General features: G+C 37.5%; 1 protein-coding gene across 2 annotated transcripts in view; it reads right to left on the reverse strand.

The window, feature by feature from the left end:
* LOC117295759 (G-protein coupled receptor 54-like) overlaps positions 1-17,515 on the reverse strand; it is a 66,439-nt gene that overhangs the window by 40,499 nt on the left and 8,425 nt on the right. For both annotated transcript variants that reach the window (XM_033778496.1, XM_033778495.1), the window contains exon 2: positions 2,142-2,607. In XM_033778496.1, coding sequence (XP_033634387.1) covers positions 2,142-2,588 — 447 coding nt within the window. In that variant the 5' untranslated portion in view covers positions 2,589-2,607. The remainder of the gene's footprint in view (positions 1-2,141; positions 2,608-17,515) is intronic.

Here is a 17,515-nt window from a genome sequence, read left to right on the forward strand (position 1 = left end):
TGTGTTCCATACCAGGTCAATGGGGCACAGTAAGTACATTTTGAGCCAACTCGGAAGGCACTTGTTTCAGCCAAGTGTCAAAACATGTGTAGTAAACGAATTGACTCGTTAAAGCAAAAAATTATTAAAAAGGGTCCAAATGTCATTTTGCGATTCGTGCAGGATTCTGCTATGTGATCGTTCAATATGTTTGGGTTAAGGCGCTCTTACTTTGCGACATAAAACACAGACAAGATTTTGTAGTTGAATTGGTGTTTTTATTATTGCTTATTTTTCTTTTCGATTGTTTCCTAAAACAAACTGTATAATTATGTTTGTTTGCTCGTGACTCTCTCACCTCATTTAATTTGTTCTGATATGTTTTAAACATCTTTTATTTGCAGGGTAGCATCGGCACCCTAATTGTGGATTTTGCCGGGATCTGCCCTTGTTACTCTATTTTTCTCTGCTGTGATATGTTAAATAATAATAGTAATATTAAACAACTATATTGCGCCCCTTACATACAAAATATCAAAGGCGCAGAACACATATTAAAAAGCACAGAGTGGAAGAAAAAGACTAAGAAAAAGACTGGTCAACCGGCCAGTGCCCGAACATGGGGATACGTCTGTCCCGCCAACAGAGAACTAATAGTTACAAACGTCGTGTTTTAAACGTCGTTGAGGTTTACCCCCCCCCCCCCATTTGTTCCCCGTAGAACCTAATTGAGAATATATAGCCCCCTACCCACCCCTCCCCATACATCGTTCCAAGGATGAATTTTACAAAGAGTTCCGACTAAACTCTCTCGGGACAGGTCGAGTTACTCGTCCTTAGGACTATAGCCTTGCGTTTGTAATATAAATGTCTCCAGCCGTCGATTTCACAAAACTCTTCCTAACTTAAGACTAATCTTAGGACTTAGGATGAGTCCCAACCCTGCACTGTAGCATGCAGACCTAAAGATTAGAGCTAAGTTAGGAAGAGTTACTCGTCCTAACTCGAAATAAGACGAGTCCTAACTCTTTGTGAAATCGACGGCAGAGGACTAGTCCTCAGTTGAAACCAGTCTTATATCGTTGTGCAATCGATCCCCCAATCAAAGACTTGTCTTTATTGTTTTATGGTTGGTTCCTTCACAAAATAAAACCAAATAACTTATCTGTCTGTCGTGTGTGAATTGATTACGGATGATACAAATTCTGATGAAATTTTGGCAACTTGCATCTGACGGATAGTCAGGAAAGAAAGATATACGTACGACTTCGTGAAGGTCGGAACTTGTTGTTCTCCAACCCAATTTATTAAGCTTTAATTTGTTGTGATTGAAAAATTGTTCGTGCAGCATATACAGTCCTAGGCAGGTCCCTAAAAAGTGAAGCAAAACAGACCTAGGTGAGATCGATAAGCAGGAATTGTTTTGTTCTGTCTGGCGCGCTTTTCGGGGGAGAATGTGAAGACAAAAAAAGTGTGAGAAATTTGTCAACCAAGGGTTGTTTTTTTTAAGACAGTAGACACAATTGCTAAGTGCAAAGACTAATCTTCTCACTTGCTGTATCTCATCATATGCATGAACTAACAAACCTGTGAAATTTGAGCTCAATCGGTCATCAAAGTTGCGAGATAATAATGAAACAAGAAAAAACCTTGTCACACAAAGTTGTGTGCTTTCTGATGCTTGATTTCGAGACCTCAAATTCTAAATCTGAGGTCTAGAAATCAAATTCGAAGAAAATTGCTTCTTCCTCGAATACTACGTCCCTTCAGAGGGAGCCGTTTCTCACAATATTATATACTACCAACCTCTCCCCATTACTCGTCACCAAGAAAGGTTTTATGCTAAGAATTATTGTTAGTGATTACCAATAGTGTACACTGCCTTTAAGAACATCCACTACTCAAAATTAAATGTTGTAAACGGTGCTAAACCGCGAAGCTCTCTTTAAAAAAAGTAGACCGTTGCGCTTGCGACTCAATGTGGTACACCCCCCTCCCCCACCCTCAATCCCTTGTAGCAGAAAACTCATCCAACTGCAAGCCTTTACAGTGTTGGGACGAAAGTGACAGTTTTGCGGAGCTAAACAGGCCCCTAATAACTCCACAACATTTAGAGACGCGTATATCACATTTAAATTACAACTTAAATTGCATATACTCACAAACTGCATGTAGTTAACACCCTTGCACAGTCCTTCCTCCATTTTCATTCCTGCTAGACCAGCCGCAGTGGGAATAGCGCAGATGCCCAGCATGGCAACATCCGTCAGTGCCAGATTAGCGATAAAATAGTTGGTAATGTTCTGCATCTCTCGATATTTGAAGATGATACAGAGGACAGTGCCGTTACCCACTAGCCCGATGATGGAAATGATGGCCATAATGATGGGCATGACAATCCGGATTGGGTTTAAAAAGGAATCAGGGAACTGCAACCCAGGGGTCATACCAGACGGAGTTACCCCATCCCCGAGGCTGGAGTTACCCTCGGTACACGGCCCACTGATGTAAGAGCTTGTGCTGTCAAACAAGCTAGTCAAGTTGGTTGGTCCATACACCTCCACCATTGTCGTAGCGATATCCGTAACAAATGCTTGCGAGTCCGTCATGGTTGGTTCTTTATCGAAGCTGAAAGAGGTGATAAACAAAGCAGGTATTTTTATTTGATCTGAAGCACAAAAAGTCAGTAATTGTAACGGGAGCGAACCGTCGCCCCACACAGCAACATTGGTGCCATGGGATGGTTCGTAAAACAGTGACCCCTCACTCTAGCAAAGGTGGTGTTCTTTAGTTACGTTTCTTCAAGACTGGAGAACTCTTCCTCACAGCATCCGTCAGGTATCTATCCGCTGTGATGAGTGAGGCTCAAGCTTCTGACTCGAATGATTTTACTTCGACCGGTAAAGCCCGCCCCCTGTATCCTAACTACGTCATGAGTGGCTACAGGCAAAGTGAAAATGTCATTAACTTGCGATTTGAATGGCACGGTAACGAAGCACGGGAATGAAGGTTGACGGTAAATGATAAGCTTTATCAAGCAGCGGCATTTGTTAAACGTGGACAAATAAATGGCAGCATGCAAAGTATACTGTGAGTTTGAACATTTGAGTTTTAGAAAATGTCAGTTTCTATTTTATTTTGCAGTGAGTGGTACAAGAATAATAAAATACTTGCAAAGGAACGAGTACCTGGTATCACGCTGTAGGTTTGTATTGAAAGCAACATATGTCTGCACGTCAAAACAACCAGATTAATATTACGCCCGGAGGCAATTATCCTCAAACGTTTCAAACATGTTTGTTTTTCTTTTTTTTCTGGTATTTTGTTTTAGTTCTTTGCCAGAGGGAAAGTGGTACCGGCAAAATCAATCTTTCATAATTAAAATTGCAGACGAGAAAGCCTTTTTTATGTAGGACTCGAACGGGTAGATATTCATCAATAAAATGGGTTCAACACTTTAGTAGATGAAACATCACTTATAGACAAGACTTCGTGTTATGAGCAGTTACACAACAAGTTTCACGAGTCATTGTATTGATTGTTGTATTATTATTGATATAGTATGAAATAAAATAACAATTGTAGCATTCGAGAGAGGCCTTACTTAGGTCGAAACGTCGGGTTACACAGTATGCATATTTTGTTGATAAACAGTTTGCAACAGTACGTTATATATACACATATTTATATTTTGTGTTCTATTTTTCATTTCGAAGGCATCTAAGGAAGGCCAGAAAACCTGGAAGTTAGCCTGGAAATAATACTCTATTTGTTTGTGATGAAAATATGGAATATTCCGACTTCATCTCTGGTTATATTGCCAGACTAACACGTCTCATAAATTGATATGTGTTTTGTAAAAGTGCATCATAAAACACTATAAGAAAAATAACATGATATTGCATTTCTGTAAAAAAAAAATTGATTTATTTTTACAGAAACAAATATCGGGTTTTTAAAAGAAGCAATAGATCCCGAAGTTCCATTCGATTACAGAAAGTGCACTTTTCCTTTACCGTTCCTTTTGTATTATAATTAGGTCAGCTTGAAAGTGAATTCGAAGGAAAGTGAAAATCGAAACTCGCAAGCAAGTCAATTTTGTTGTTTCAGCCCCTCCATAAATCACCCCCTTAATTCAAGTTCTGTTTAACTGAGTGACAGAGGGATTTGTCCAAGCTACAAATTCAGGCTTCAGGGTCAAGATAAAGTCTCCAATTATGCGTAATGCCCAAATAGATCTCTACCTTAGGGTTGGGGTATTTATCTTTAAAGGGGTTATAAATCTTCGTTCAGAAGTGTTACTATTATCGTTCTTCCTGGACTTTGAGGGTCGAGTTTCGGTCATTGTCTTTTAGGTGGTTAGAACAAACCATTGTTCATAGGAATAATATCACAATTAATAGTACAACCCGTGTGTAAATCTATTTTGTGTGAGTGCTGGCTCTGGGAAGAGCCGGTGTGGTATCGACGTTTCAAACTAGCCTATACTCTGTTCGTCTTCATATTGTTTGTGTCACTATTTAGCTCGTGAAGGTGGACATGTAGCGGGCAGGACTGTAAGATTGTTACAGAAAAATGATTGGGCACTTCCATTAAAAATGTGGTTTGTTTGTATTTCTAATTTGTTGTCAATGTTTTCTGTTCTTGTGTTTGAGTATTTTGTTGGTATGTGTCTGAGTAGGGTGGCGCAAGAGACCGCTTTACGCCAACAAGCACATTGAAAACAATAGGTAGTACGTATGGTAGATGTACACATTCAAACAGGGTAAGATTATCCTTAATTAAACAAACGAAAAGTTGACAAACAAGAAAGTTACAGTTCAAATAAAATATGCATGGTAATCGTATAGGTCCCAAAGTTTCGGTTTACACTTGGGAGGGTTGCATGCGCGTGCGGGTACTCACTAAACTGGAGCTATGACACTAATACAATTCGAGTAATCTGACTGAAATGGGCAAACAGTGCTTACACACATAACACCAGATAGTTTGCAAATTTAACATTCATTAACACTGGAGCCGGTATTGTTTTTTTTTTTTTTTACGATTTTAAGTTTTTGTATTGCGTTGATATTCTGTATTGTGCTTTTGTAACTTGATTGTTGCAACTTGTATTGTTCTAATAAATAATACTGATAATAATAATAATAACCAGACACTAAGTGTTTGTGAACAAACACGAAGCTGTTCCGTGTTGTTTTGCTTGGATTATGTGCTTCATTGCCCAAGGAATCTATAACTGAAAAAAAAAGTTTCAAAAAAGTTTTGTAGCTCTTGATATAAGGTCACACCGGTTGACCCATAAGTAAAGGTCAACATGGTCTCACAGCTACCAAAGACTAATCTGCAATGACCCGGAAGTAAAGGTCAACATAGGGTCAAAGTTGTTTCAAACTAATCTTGAATGCCCAAGGAGTTTATAACTCAAAAAGTTTGAAAATCTGTTGTTTAGTACTTGAGATATGGTCCCACCTCCGGTTGACCAGAAAGTAAGGGTAAACCTTGACCAGGAAGTAGGGGTCAACCTGGGGTCATGGTGTTTCAAAGTTTATTTTAACGCGTAAGGGGTCTAAAACTGAAAAAAAATGAAAATCGGTTGTATAGTACTTGAGATATGGTCCCACTTCCGGTTGACCCGGAAGTAGAGGTCAACTTGAGGTCACGGTTTTTCCAAATTAATCGCCAATCCCCAAGTAGTCTTTAACTACAAACAGGGTAAGAATCGGCCCTGTACTTCTTGAGATATTGTGCTACAAAGATTTTGCAATTAAATATGCAAATGAGGGTCACGTGGGTAACTAAGTAAGAATAAACAAAAATACATTTGAAGTTAAGCTTATGTTCTGAGCTTCAGTTTGGTATAATAAACGCACTCTTTCGTATTATGGTTTGGGAGATAAGGCTTAAACAAAAAACGTTTACAAACTATGCTTTGGTTTTCTTCCATTAAATATTGTTACTGGTCAATAGAGGGCGGTATGTAAGATGAGTGGTCTTACTATCAACATCTCCTTTTTTCTAGTCAAATGTTCAGTTTAAAAACAGGTTAGAAATTGGCCCTGTACTTCTTGAGATATGGTCCCACTTCCGGTTGACCTCGAATTAGAGGTCAACTTGAGGTCACGGTTTTTCAAAGTATATTTTTAACGCCTTAGGGGTCTAAAACTGAAAAAAGTTTGAAAATCGGTTGTACAGTACTTGAGATATGGTCCCACTTCCGGTTGACCCGGAAGTAGAGGTCAACTCGAGGTCACGGTTTTTCAAAATTAATATTATCTCCAATCCCCAAGGAGTCAATAACTACAAACAGTCTGTTAAACGGCCGTGTACTTCTTGAGATATGGTGTTACAAAGATTTCAAGATTTCCCAATTAAATATGCAAATGAGGGTCACGTTGTTAATTAATCAAGAATTTAAAAACAAAATTACATGAGGAATTAAGCTTAGGTCCTAGTCTTTAATTTTATATATGATATAACTCTTTTCAAGTTATGGTTTAGGAGAATAGGCTGAAACAAAAAGCGTTTACAAATTTGCTATTGTTGTCTTCCATTAAATATTTTTTACTGTCACTAGAGGGCGGTATGTAATATGAGTGGTCTGTATACTAGAGGAGATGTTATTACTAGTCAAATGTTTATCTCAAAAAGTTCATTTAAAAAGTTTAATAAATGTAAATAAAACTAATATTTGACTCAGGATTGTTTGATTTGTTGGTTTCTTGAGTTTAATGCAGTAATTTAAGAGTCCAATGTCATGTCACAAAAAAACTACATTAAGGATAAAATCCTTGTATTTGGTCAGTGGTTTGATGTTTGATTTAACATTTCGCTTAACTCTTAACGGCCACCAAACTCTGCGCTTACGATCACCATTTTCTGCTTACTGTGCAAGCACGGAATACAAAGTGCGAGCTTGGAAGCACACAAACAAAATAAATCCCTGCTTAGTAGTCTATTTCGCTTGACGTAAGCGCAGAGAACACTGCTTCTGCTTAGCACTGAATATTTGCTTCCAGAGCAGAACATATTGGGCCCATTCGCACAGGATTGTTCAGTATGCAAGTTCCCATCATGATAGGCCTAGGTGACTAGTGAAATTTACTACTCGACTAGTCGCACCTCAAACCCAACTACGACACTTGTCGAGATAAATTACGGATTCTCAAGATTTGTGCCACAATGTGCTGCAAGCGCAACATTAATTATGTTGCGATTAGTAGTAAGCAACACAACTGTTTCACCAAACAGGTAGTCGGGACTAATTTTGTAGTCAACGTGTGGGCATGATTATAATGGAGTAGAGAAAAACAGTAGTCGCGACTCAAATAATAGAGAGGTTTCGCAAGTGTACAGATAAACATACAGATACCGATACGTCGACACTTTGTGTGTTCAAGTGACGCGTATCCGCGACTATCGTATTTTGCATATACGTTCGTACAGGATACGGGAGCTTATACACGTCGTAGATAAATGGATACTGTTTTGCAGATTTTTAGTTGTATTTTTGTCCTCGATCAAAAATATTTTCCACGGAATAGCTTTCACATCGTGCTTGATATAGATAGAATTTGTTTAGTCAATTGCAAGCAAAAAGATGAGAAAATGTAGTGTATAAAACGCGGGGTCTCTAATCGGTCATACGTATGTCAGAAAAACACTCATGATGAATGCGAGCGACTCAAGTGAAACAAAGTTCAACATATGGCTGATGTGAACGGTTTCGGTTATCATATCCGTATCCGTATCTGTATCCGCACGCTTGCGAAACCTCTCTAATAATTTGTAGTGGCGACTTTAACACTTAAGCACACTAGTCGCCCCAGCCTACTTTTGCACAACTAAATATAAAGCACGGTTGTCCTGTGATTGCAAATCAAATTTTTAAGTCACTGTTTTTGTAGTGACAGTTTCACAGGAATTGAGCACAATTAGTCAACTGTAGTAATTTTTTTTGTTGCGAATTGTGACGCTCAAGAACACATTCCCTGCTAGGCTGTTAATTACGCTTAGCGTAAGCACAATTCCCTGATTACGTAAGCGCTGCGTTTCTTCCTTTAAAAAGTCATTGGCACAGGACCAGACCAAACTACATAATAGCTTTTAAAACACAAAAAGCAGCTAAACACAGCAAATACCATTCCTCATTTTGTACAAGTCGTGAATCCAGGTATTCTGCTCAACTTCTGCATTTTTATAAAGCAAAATGTTTTGCCTATTTATTATAAGCAGCTCTATACAAATGACCCACTCATCCGCAAGCATAATAAAATCGCTGCTTTTGTATTCCTGCCAAAGAGTTTTTGTATGGCATGGTATAATTTCCGAAAAGAAAGCGAAATACTTGAATTAGTTTAGGCAAATGGTCCCCGGCGCAAACAAGGTGACTTCACCCGTAAATGAGTCCAAATCCCAGGCGTTCTATTTTCGTCGTCCACGCTCGTCGCCTGAAACGAACCTGGTCAACTCGGTCCCAAATCAACTCGGTCCCAGTCATACGTTGACAGTTTTTTCACTCGTTTCTCAAAAACGAACCCGGTCAACTCGGTCCCAAACCAACTCGGTCCCAGTCATACGTTGACAGTTTTTTTACTAATTTGTCAAAAACTACAACACCACAGCAAGTAATGTTTTAGGGGAAGCTTTCAACTATCATTATCTTCAAACTGTTTAAGTTTAGTGTAAATCTGTGGACACGATGGTGTGTCGTCGTCGTCAAAAACCCCTATTCAATTACGCACGTTCGTTTGAACGAAATTCTTAAACCTTCGTACTTTGTCGCGTGCAAAGTATATGGGCCCGGAACTCGGTTAGATTGTTATGGGTTCTGAACGATGGTGGGAAAACAGAATGAGTAGACTTCCTCTCAAGAAGTCACAACTCATGATAGTTACATACTGTATGGCATTTACCAAAGAGAATATTTAACAATAACATGGAAGCGACTGCATCCAGTTATGTTAAAATGAAGATTACGTAGCTAATTAATTAAGATTTTTTAATTTTGTTTACATTTAGAGTAAAGCTTATGTTCTAAGCTTCAATTTGGTATATGATTTCACTCTTCTGAACTTATGGTCTGAGAGAATAGACTTAAATAAAGAGCGTGTACAAATGCTATGCGGTTTTGGCGGAAACAAAGAATAATAATAATAATAATAATAATAATAATAATAATAATAATAATAAAAATAATAAAAATCTCGACGAAAACAATACCTGTTCCGACGGTAGGTCGGAACAGCTAATAATAATAATAATAATAATAATAATAATAAAAATAATAAAAATCTCGACGAAAACAATACCTGTTCCGACGGTAGGTCGGAACAGCTAATAATAATGATAGACAACTTGCAAACTCGCCAAATTACCATACTGGGTTGATGACCTCTGTAAGAATAATCAAATACACTGTCAATCAAGATATCTTGAAGATACGTCTGGTACTGGTCATTCTCATAGTATTTCAGACCTCCACAACGGTAAGGCCATCACAATTTTATTTTATTAAACAAATCCATCTTACATTATGGCCGGGCCAATAATAAGCCAGGTGCTATACGTGTATGACGATGAGAAAGCAACAACTACTGCAAACGGCAATCACAAAGGGTCATTATTTACTATGCTTAGAACATCGGAACAATGCAACAAATGTTAATTTTAAGACCTTGGGGACTCATTTATGATGATAGACAAAAAAGGGTTAGACATTTTGTACATGAAGATAACATTGACGTCAGCCAACCTTAATTAAATAAATATAATAACGATGTATTGACTAATTGGTAATTTGTGAAGTGCTCTCTAATAATTTTGAAACCCATTCAATTAATTTTTTACGAGCCAACCGTAACAATAGATATAATATTTTGTGGATTATATGGTAGAGAAAAAGCACACCGTAAATACGGTTATAGTGTTGCATGCATTGTACTTTTAAGACACGTAGCCAGATAATTTGTGGCTTATGAAACCAGTTTTAGTTTCCTTTGTATTACCCTTCAGAACAAGTTTACTGTCATGCCATTAATGTATACTGATATAAATGACGAGAGACAGCTCGTCCATGCAACTGTTAATTGAAATCGTCTTTGTTACCATTATGCTTTATCAGTTATAAACGTTCACAAAAAGAAAATAACAAAAGATAAAGTAACACAAAACAGCGATATTGTTGATCCCCAATGCAAAAATAACATTAATTAACTAGTGAAAGACAAACTAGGACACAAAGCATGCGCACAAACGTTCATCTGTGGAAAATAATGTTAATATACAAAAGCCAAATAAAGCAAAGGTTGTTGTCAAGATTTCTCACAATAATGAACAATGGGCCTGATAAAAGACACAAAAGTATGCACTAGATGTAGTTTCTGACAATGAAAGACATGTCAAGGTCTGTGTTAATTTGGTTGCAATGCGGTATAACTAAACCATCCGGTATGTATCACAAAAACGCAAGGGGAAAGCCATGTTGGCACCAGCCACATGAAATAATACAATTACTATATAATAAACAAACTGTAATAAATTGCTTAATATATAAAGGGGGTAGGCCTGCACAATAGAACAGTATAACAGTTTTTATACGGTATTTTGTATTAAAAAAATATATATATAATAATTGATTTTTAAATCTTACTGATCACATTAACTTTATAACAAGTTTTCTGTTAAACTGTTCCCTCTGGAATGAGGTCATATTATTCGGAAAAAAAGAGGAAATCAAACATTTTAAATAAAAATGGCAACAGCTGATTTCAAAGTTTGCAACCAACAATGAAGTAAATGTGTTAAGACAAATTGCCAAAGCTTCGTTACTTCATGTTTGTAATGTTCGCCTACACAAAACGTGAACACTTCCTCAAAACACTTTGTCAGATCTACCAATTCTGAACACCTTTAAATAATTATGACTTTTGTACGCAGTCGCATCATGCAAGGGTAAACTGTTTCGTTATAAAGACACAACTTTAACAACAAGTGTTAACTATCCTCAAATCTTGTATTCGACATGCTCAAACACCTTAGATCCATTGATGCCGCGATTATTAATTGATATTTTAAATACTTTGTTTTTATACTGCTACATTACGGGTTAAACAAAAATATATATTATAATGGACACGAACACAAGCACCTATCTTGCAACTGTGGACTTGGGTTGGACGAACCGTGAATCGATTGTTAATTAGCGGACTGATCTTCATTAACCTCAGAGAGGCTGTTTAATCAATATCACCTAAGGGGGAAACAAAACGAAACGGGAACAATACAACAAACATGCATTTTCCTTAATGTAAATGCCGTAGTTCGCCTTGGACGAATGGGGGTGGGGCTTGGTGTGGGGGGCATTTGGTGACCGAACAGCTTTTGTCTGTATTCGTCTTGTCTAAAAGGGTGCAAAACGTGTTGTAGGTTTGGCGATCACCATTACTTTTCTCGGCAAGAATTGAATTTTAAAAGGGAATGTAACATTTAGTAATCGCTGTTAAAGTTAGTGGCATACGATGGTATAAAGTATACAATGTTTTATCCCTCACAAATAATCTGAAAAGCGTTTCTGATAGTAACAATTCTCAGATTGTCAATCCCAATTGCAGACTTTTCTTCAAGCGTGGACATAACAGACTCCGGAATTTCGGGAATATTTCAATGCTACCACGTTTGGAATTGATAGTTCACATGTTAAAGTCGTATGGTATTTCCAATGAGACAGTGGGTTTCAATTACCAAACCTATCCAACCCCTTTAAGGCAAATATTTAGACTGGGGTTAATTTACTCATAGAGCACATCTCACACTTTTTTTTTTTTTTTTTTAAACAATTTACTACTCTTTTTGTTTTATACACGAATTGAGCTGTTCATAATTTGTGTTATTTGCATACCATCGTATTGTACTCTCTCTTAATGTAAAAGAGTAAAAAAAAAATCACTCTCTTTTCCGAGCGATGTCATTAATTTTTGCTCTGTTGACCGTGAAAGTCAATCGGTGTCACTCTCTTTTAGTGAAACTTTAAGAGGCTACTGATGTATATAAGGGAATACTGTAAAACGTGCCCAATCCTGGCCATACATTTGTAAAGAGTAGAAGATATATACGAAATAAAGACAGGCATAAATAAAGCTAATTACCTCTAGGTATTTTGAACAGTGATCGAACAGAAAGATCAAGTTGGAAGTTTTGACAAAACCCGTGCAGGGTGTATATATATAAATAGGTGGAGATACCAGGCCATAACACGTATTGGTTTCACTAGCCGATATGAGTTCAAAGCGCCGTCTAATGTGTTTTTTAATGACGGTATAATCACGAGGAATTGGCCTGGGGCTTGTGCTTATGTTCGCTTGTTAATATTAATGTATCGTCAATTATGCATGTGAATTGTATGTACCGTGGAGCATGGCTATGTTGATAAAGGTAGCCGAGAAGCTTTTTACTTATTATATTATAGTGCAATTTCTTTTTGGAAAGCAACACTGGTTTAGTCCTAAGAATTTAAACTGATCAGTTACTTGTGACCGAACAAAGCATTGTACCATCAAAATTCGTTCAAAAATGTGACTCGAATAGCTTGTTCCGGTTTATAATAAAACAGGTTGAACCCCATAGGCTTACAGCAAATTGTCTATAGTAGTCGTTGTACATATGCATTATTTTGAACAAAAGATATACATACAAATAGTTTATACTGGTGTATATTAAAGACTCTGCACACCTTTGGTAAGGGTCAAAGACCAGTCTTCTCACTTGGTGTTTATCAACACTCATATGGTCGTCGAAGTAGCGAAATAATAATGGAAGGAAAAAATACTCTTGTACAACAAAGTTGTGTGCTTTCGGATGCTTGATTTCGGGACCTCACAGTCTAATTTGGAGGTCTCGAAATAATATTCGAATAATTTAGTGGAAATGTAATTATTTATCGAAAACTATGTTAATTCAGAGGGAGTCGTTTCTCACGATGTTGTATACTATCGACAGCTCTCCAACTTTGTATGCTAACAGTGCCTTTAAACATGATTAAAAAAACACGTACCACACAGCCATTTTGTCTATAGTCAACGTGTGTAAATGTATGGTGACGGGTATTTATATCGTCCGTCCATTTGAGTTTGTGTGTGCAAAATAAACGGAGCTTGTTGGGACTAAATTAAAGGCCAAACACTGGGCCGAAAAAGGGAAGTCCGCAATATTGGTTTGTCAACTTGTGTGCTTGTGTGTAAACGGGATTGCACGTTTGCCCTTGTGTTGTATTGGTTCAGAGCAGCAACAATTAATCCCAAATAATATGTTGCCAACTTGTTTACAGAAAGAATGAATTTGTACTTTCAAAGTGTATTTCGCAGTACAGGTCTTAATATTGTGGGAGTCAGTATTTTACACTTAGTATAATATCAAACCGATAAGCGGTCTTGCGGTGTGGGCGAGTTATAGGAGTGCATGGGGAGGGGCTCTAGAAAATGTTCTGCATGTAAAACTTCTGTCATTCTGGATTTGTTTAGGAAGAAATTAAATTTGAAACAATCGCTGACAGCAAAACACAAACAACATTGAGATAATTTATCGAGATTCGTTGGCGAGGGTGGCTGGTGAAGAGATCGAAATAACTCTTTCCCACACATCACATTGATATAAGTCAAAAAGCAGGTATTTACTGTTTAAGTTTATTGTTAGTAATGTTTGTATATTGGTTGTGTGGTTGGGTCAATCTATGTCAGTCTATCAGCGTATCATTCTTTGGGTTTTTTTTTGTACAGAAAACGCAGAGAACAGCACAACAATAAAAGTTCAAGTGACTACTCTTCCAACCAGTATAGTAAACAAAAAAAGCAGATAACAACTCTTTCCTCCATCCAGAAATTTGAAAGCTACACTCAGTGTCTCTTAATTACATATTGGATGTTGTTGTCCGAGGAACTTATTACACTTGGGAGCTGTTTGCTTGATTGACTTCCTAGATGCAGGTGAAGCTACCTAATGAAGCCTTATAAGAACCGCCACCTTCCATCAATCAATTGATCAGCCGACGAGGACAAGAAAGAAAGAAACAAAATGGTGTCCTTATCCGGATATTGGCTGGACACCCTTGTAGTCTTCTGACACTTGCCTATCTTCTCATAATTGTTTGTCTGTGGGGAATCGTAGTCGGCTTGACTCCATCAACCAGTAATCAATTTTATGCGGTAAATTAACAACACTTCTGTTGTTGATGTTTATTTCTGCTTTGCTACTGAAAATAATTGTATTTAGTCGGCTTCATTCCAGTAACCATTAATCAATTCATGAGGTAAATTAACAACACTTCTGTTGTTGATGTTTATTTCTGCTTTGCTACTGAAAATAATTGTATTTAGTCGGCTTTATTCCAGTAACCATTAATCAATTCATGAGGTAAATTAACAACACTTTTGTTGTTGATGTTTATTTCGTCTTCACTACGGGAAAAAATAGTTTTTGCCTCGAAGTTCGTTAAACTACAGGCAAAACCACGTTGTTGTGCGTTTTTTCGAAATGTTGGCTACAAGTCCGTATTGTTATACCCAAAGCACGGTGTCAAACATTTACTTCACTATAGTGTTATTGATGTCAGAGTAAGCATACGCAACGACAAATTACTTGGGGGAAAACAGGAATGAAAATGGTTCTTTTATAACTAATTACAACTTAAATAATTGTTATCAACAACAACACAACATTGTTGGTAAGGTTACAGTCACCACCAACACACAAACTAACATATTAATAAACTTAGGAAACGGGTCAATCTACATTGTTGATAATAATGGTTCTAAAACTAGCTAGACACCGAAACAAATCAAAAAAAAAAAAAAAAAAAAATCAAACACAGTCGTTGAAACTACCGTGTAAGCTGAAACAGTGTGATGCCAAAAATAGTGCGCACAATTGAACTGTGTTATGATTGGGGTTGAATAGTAATGCACTGTGCAATTGAGCACTGTCGTGTGAAGTGGTAGAGAGCACAAATTGGGGCATTTTCCTCGGAGGGGGAAGTATTGAGTTTACTAAACGTCGTGTACTAAAACAACTAAAAACACTTTAGATGACAGAGACCCTTTATTTATTGTTTCTCTCTTGTTTCAGTGTTCTTCTCGTTCTGGGGGTAAGCTTTTAACTACACGGAGTTTGAAAATGGGGCAAATTATGTTATTTTTTAGTTTCCAGTGAAACAGTTGTTCGATCCGTGAAAACAAAATATGAATACATTACCACCATAGGGTGTTCACATTATGTACTGTTTGTAAGATTTATTACATCGACATAATTTTAAAACACATTTGCTTTTCGGTAACAGTGTAAATTTCTTTTGCAATTAAAACACCCCAGTTTCTGCAGTATTGTGTCGAGGGAACGGATGAAACAAAATGGCATTGCAGGGGAACGAAATAATATTTCGAGGGAGTAAAATCATATCAACAATTTGAGGGAAACAAATTACTGGTCCGTGTGAGCGAACCATAGACAATGTCCCTTTGCTGAACATTAAAAGTTGTATCTGAGTTTATTACGAGCCTATATTTTAGAGAATGTCATTCCTAGCAAAACCTCTGCCTATTGGGCTTGAAAAGCACTTTCTGATATTTAATTTTATTATGTAGGAGCTGTAGAAAAATAATAAATGTCACTGACAGTAATACTATAATAACGTCAGACAATGTGAGAATCACGCTGTGTGCGTTGGTCCGTACTGTTGAATTCCCAATTGGTGATGAGATTGTATGATGGTTGAGAGGATGAACTGCCTGTAGTGTCACTCAGTCCAACAATGTTCAGAATAACTATCTACGCATGAATGTCATAACAATATGGAGAATATAGAAAACTGCTCAACATAGCTCATTGCAAACGATTAGGCACCACGAAAGCATAACGACGCCCCATCAACGCTAGACGGTAATCTGCCGAAGGATATATGCGATATTGGGAATTTGTGATCGAGATTTAAATAAAAAGACATTATAGTGAAACCCGAACGACATCATTTTGCCGTCTTAGGAGGAAATTGAAATCAATCAAATATTAGGCCATATGTTGGCAATGACTGCAATCGGAAGCTTTGTGACCGCATTGTACATGGATCTCTTGATGTTTAACACCTTGGTAAGGGACACACTGTACTATGTCGTTGTAAGATATTAAAAAGAAGTATAAAAAACACCGGTTTTATTAAACTATATGCGTCTGGTTAGGAACGACTCCACGTAAGTATCAGAAACCTTAAATTACATTAACAGAAACTTCCCAATCGCCCAATGTTTGCTTGTTCGTCTACCATCGTTTAGAACAGGCAGTACATGTGGGATTTAATTCAATTGTGTATAGCACGGGTAAGGGCAATATTTAAGACTAAGCATCAATTCTGGAACGTATTCCTTTTCCAAAGGTTAACTCTTCTACTTCCACTACACATATTTTGTCAGAAACGGGCTTATCCCATTGCTCACAGAGATGCTATTTTTTTCTTTTTTTTTTACGTTTGCAGTTTCTTTTAGATGACTTTTCTTCCCAGCGTATCACCACTCGCTAGCATGATTAGATTTATACAATACACATTTTTAAGATTAGCCGACAAATACTTGGAGTGGATTCAACTACCGGATTCACCCAATCAAGTAAAACACAATATTTAGATTTGAACAAACAAAAACCGATACCTGGATGTGAGGTAAAATGTTTCTTCAAACAAGGCAAGCGACTGTCTCAGATGCACCGACCTCATCGTTACCATTGAGTGATTCTAGATTGATTGAAATGATTATCCTATAGATAATTAAATTAAAATATCCCATGGCTGTACCATAAGACAAAAGCCCTGAGGATTCCGACATCGAGTCTTGACGGGTAAGACTAGTTTCTGTGCTGCGGTTTCGGCCAAGAGAGAGAGAGAGAGAGAGAGAGAGGGAGCTTTCACTCACTTAGTCGAATTGAACTCATTCTGTTTCAATTACTCAACTAAGAAGCGTTTCTTCGATAACCGACGTCTCAATTACCAAGTTGAGATTGCAAACTTTTATAAGATCGCCGGTCGGAACTGCTTTCCGTGGCTGTGAATCGTGGCGTTTTTCTCACCGTGAGGTGTTTTTGAGATAAATTGCAGGAGGGCGAGGTATCGATAACGTTTGCCTGACGACTTCATTATAGTGAGGAGAATGACGCGGTGTTCTTCAAAACACATCCTGTCGTGGGGTAAAGACAAAGGGTCTTGTGGAATCCGAAGCGATTATCGGAATAATGCATCCGTATAAGGCAGCTCGATCTGTATATTTATATATTACTCTTTTGTTTATCCTCAGTATTTTTTTCTTTTGGACACGTCACGCTATCTGAAGTGATGATTAGTCTTAAAAGAAGACGTCAGGTTAGCTTTCATGAACTCAGTCAAGTGCCTGGTGAGCACTACCGACATGAGATGATGAAAACGTTTCAAGTTGTTTGCAAGATATGTCGGGTTGGTGTCTCAGGTTAATGCATTGAAGGGTAGTTGTACGCTCTCTTGTCAGTT

The sequence above is a fragment of the Asterias rubens genome, chromosome 10, assembly GCF_902459465.1.
Source record: "Asterias rubens chromosome 10, eAstRub1.3, whole genome shotgun sequence".
NCBI lineage: Eukaryota > Metazoa > Echinodermata > Asteroidea > Forcipulatida > Asteriidae > Asterias > Asterias rubens.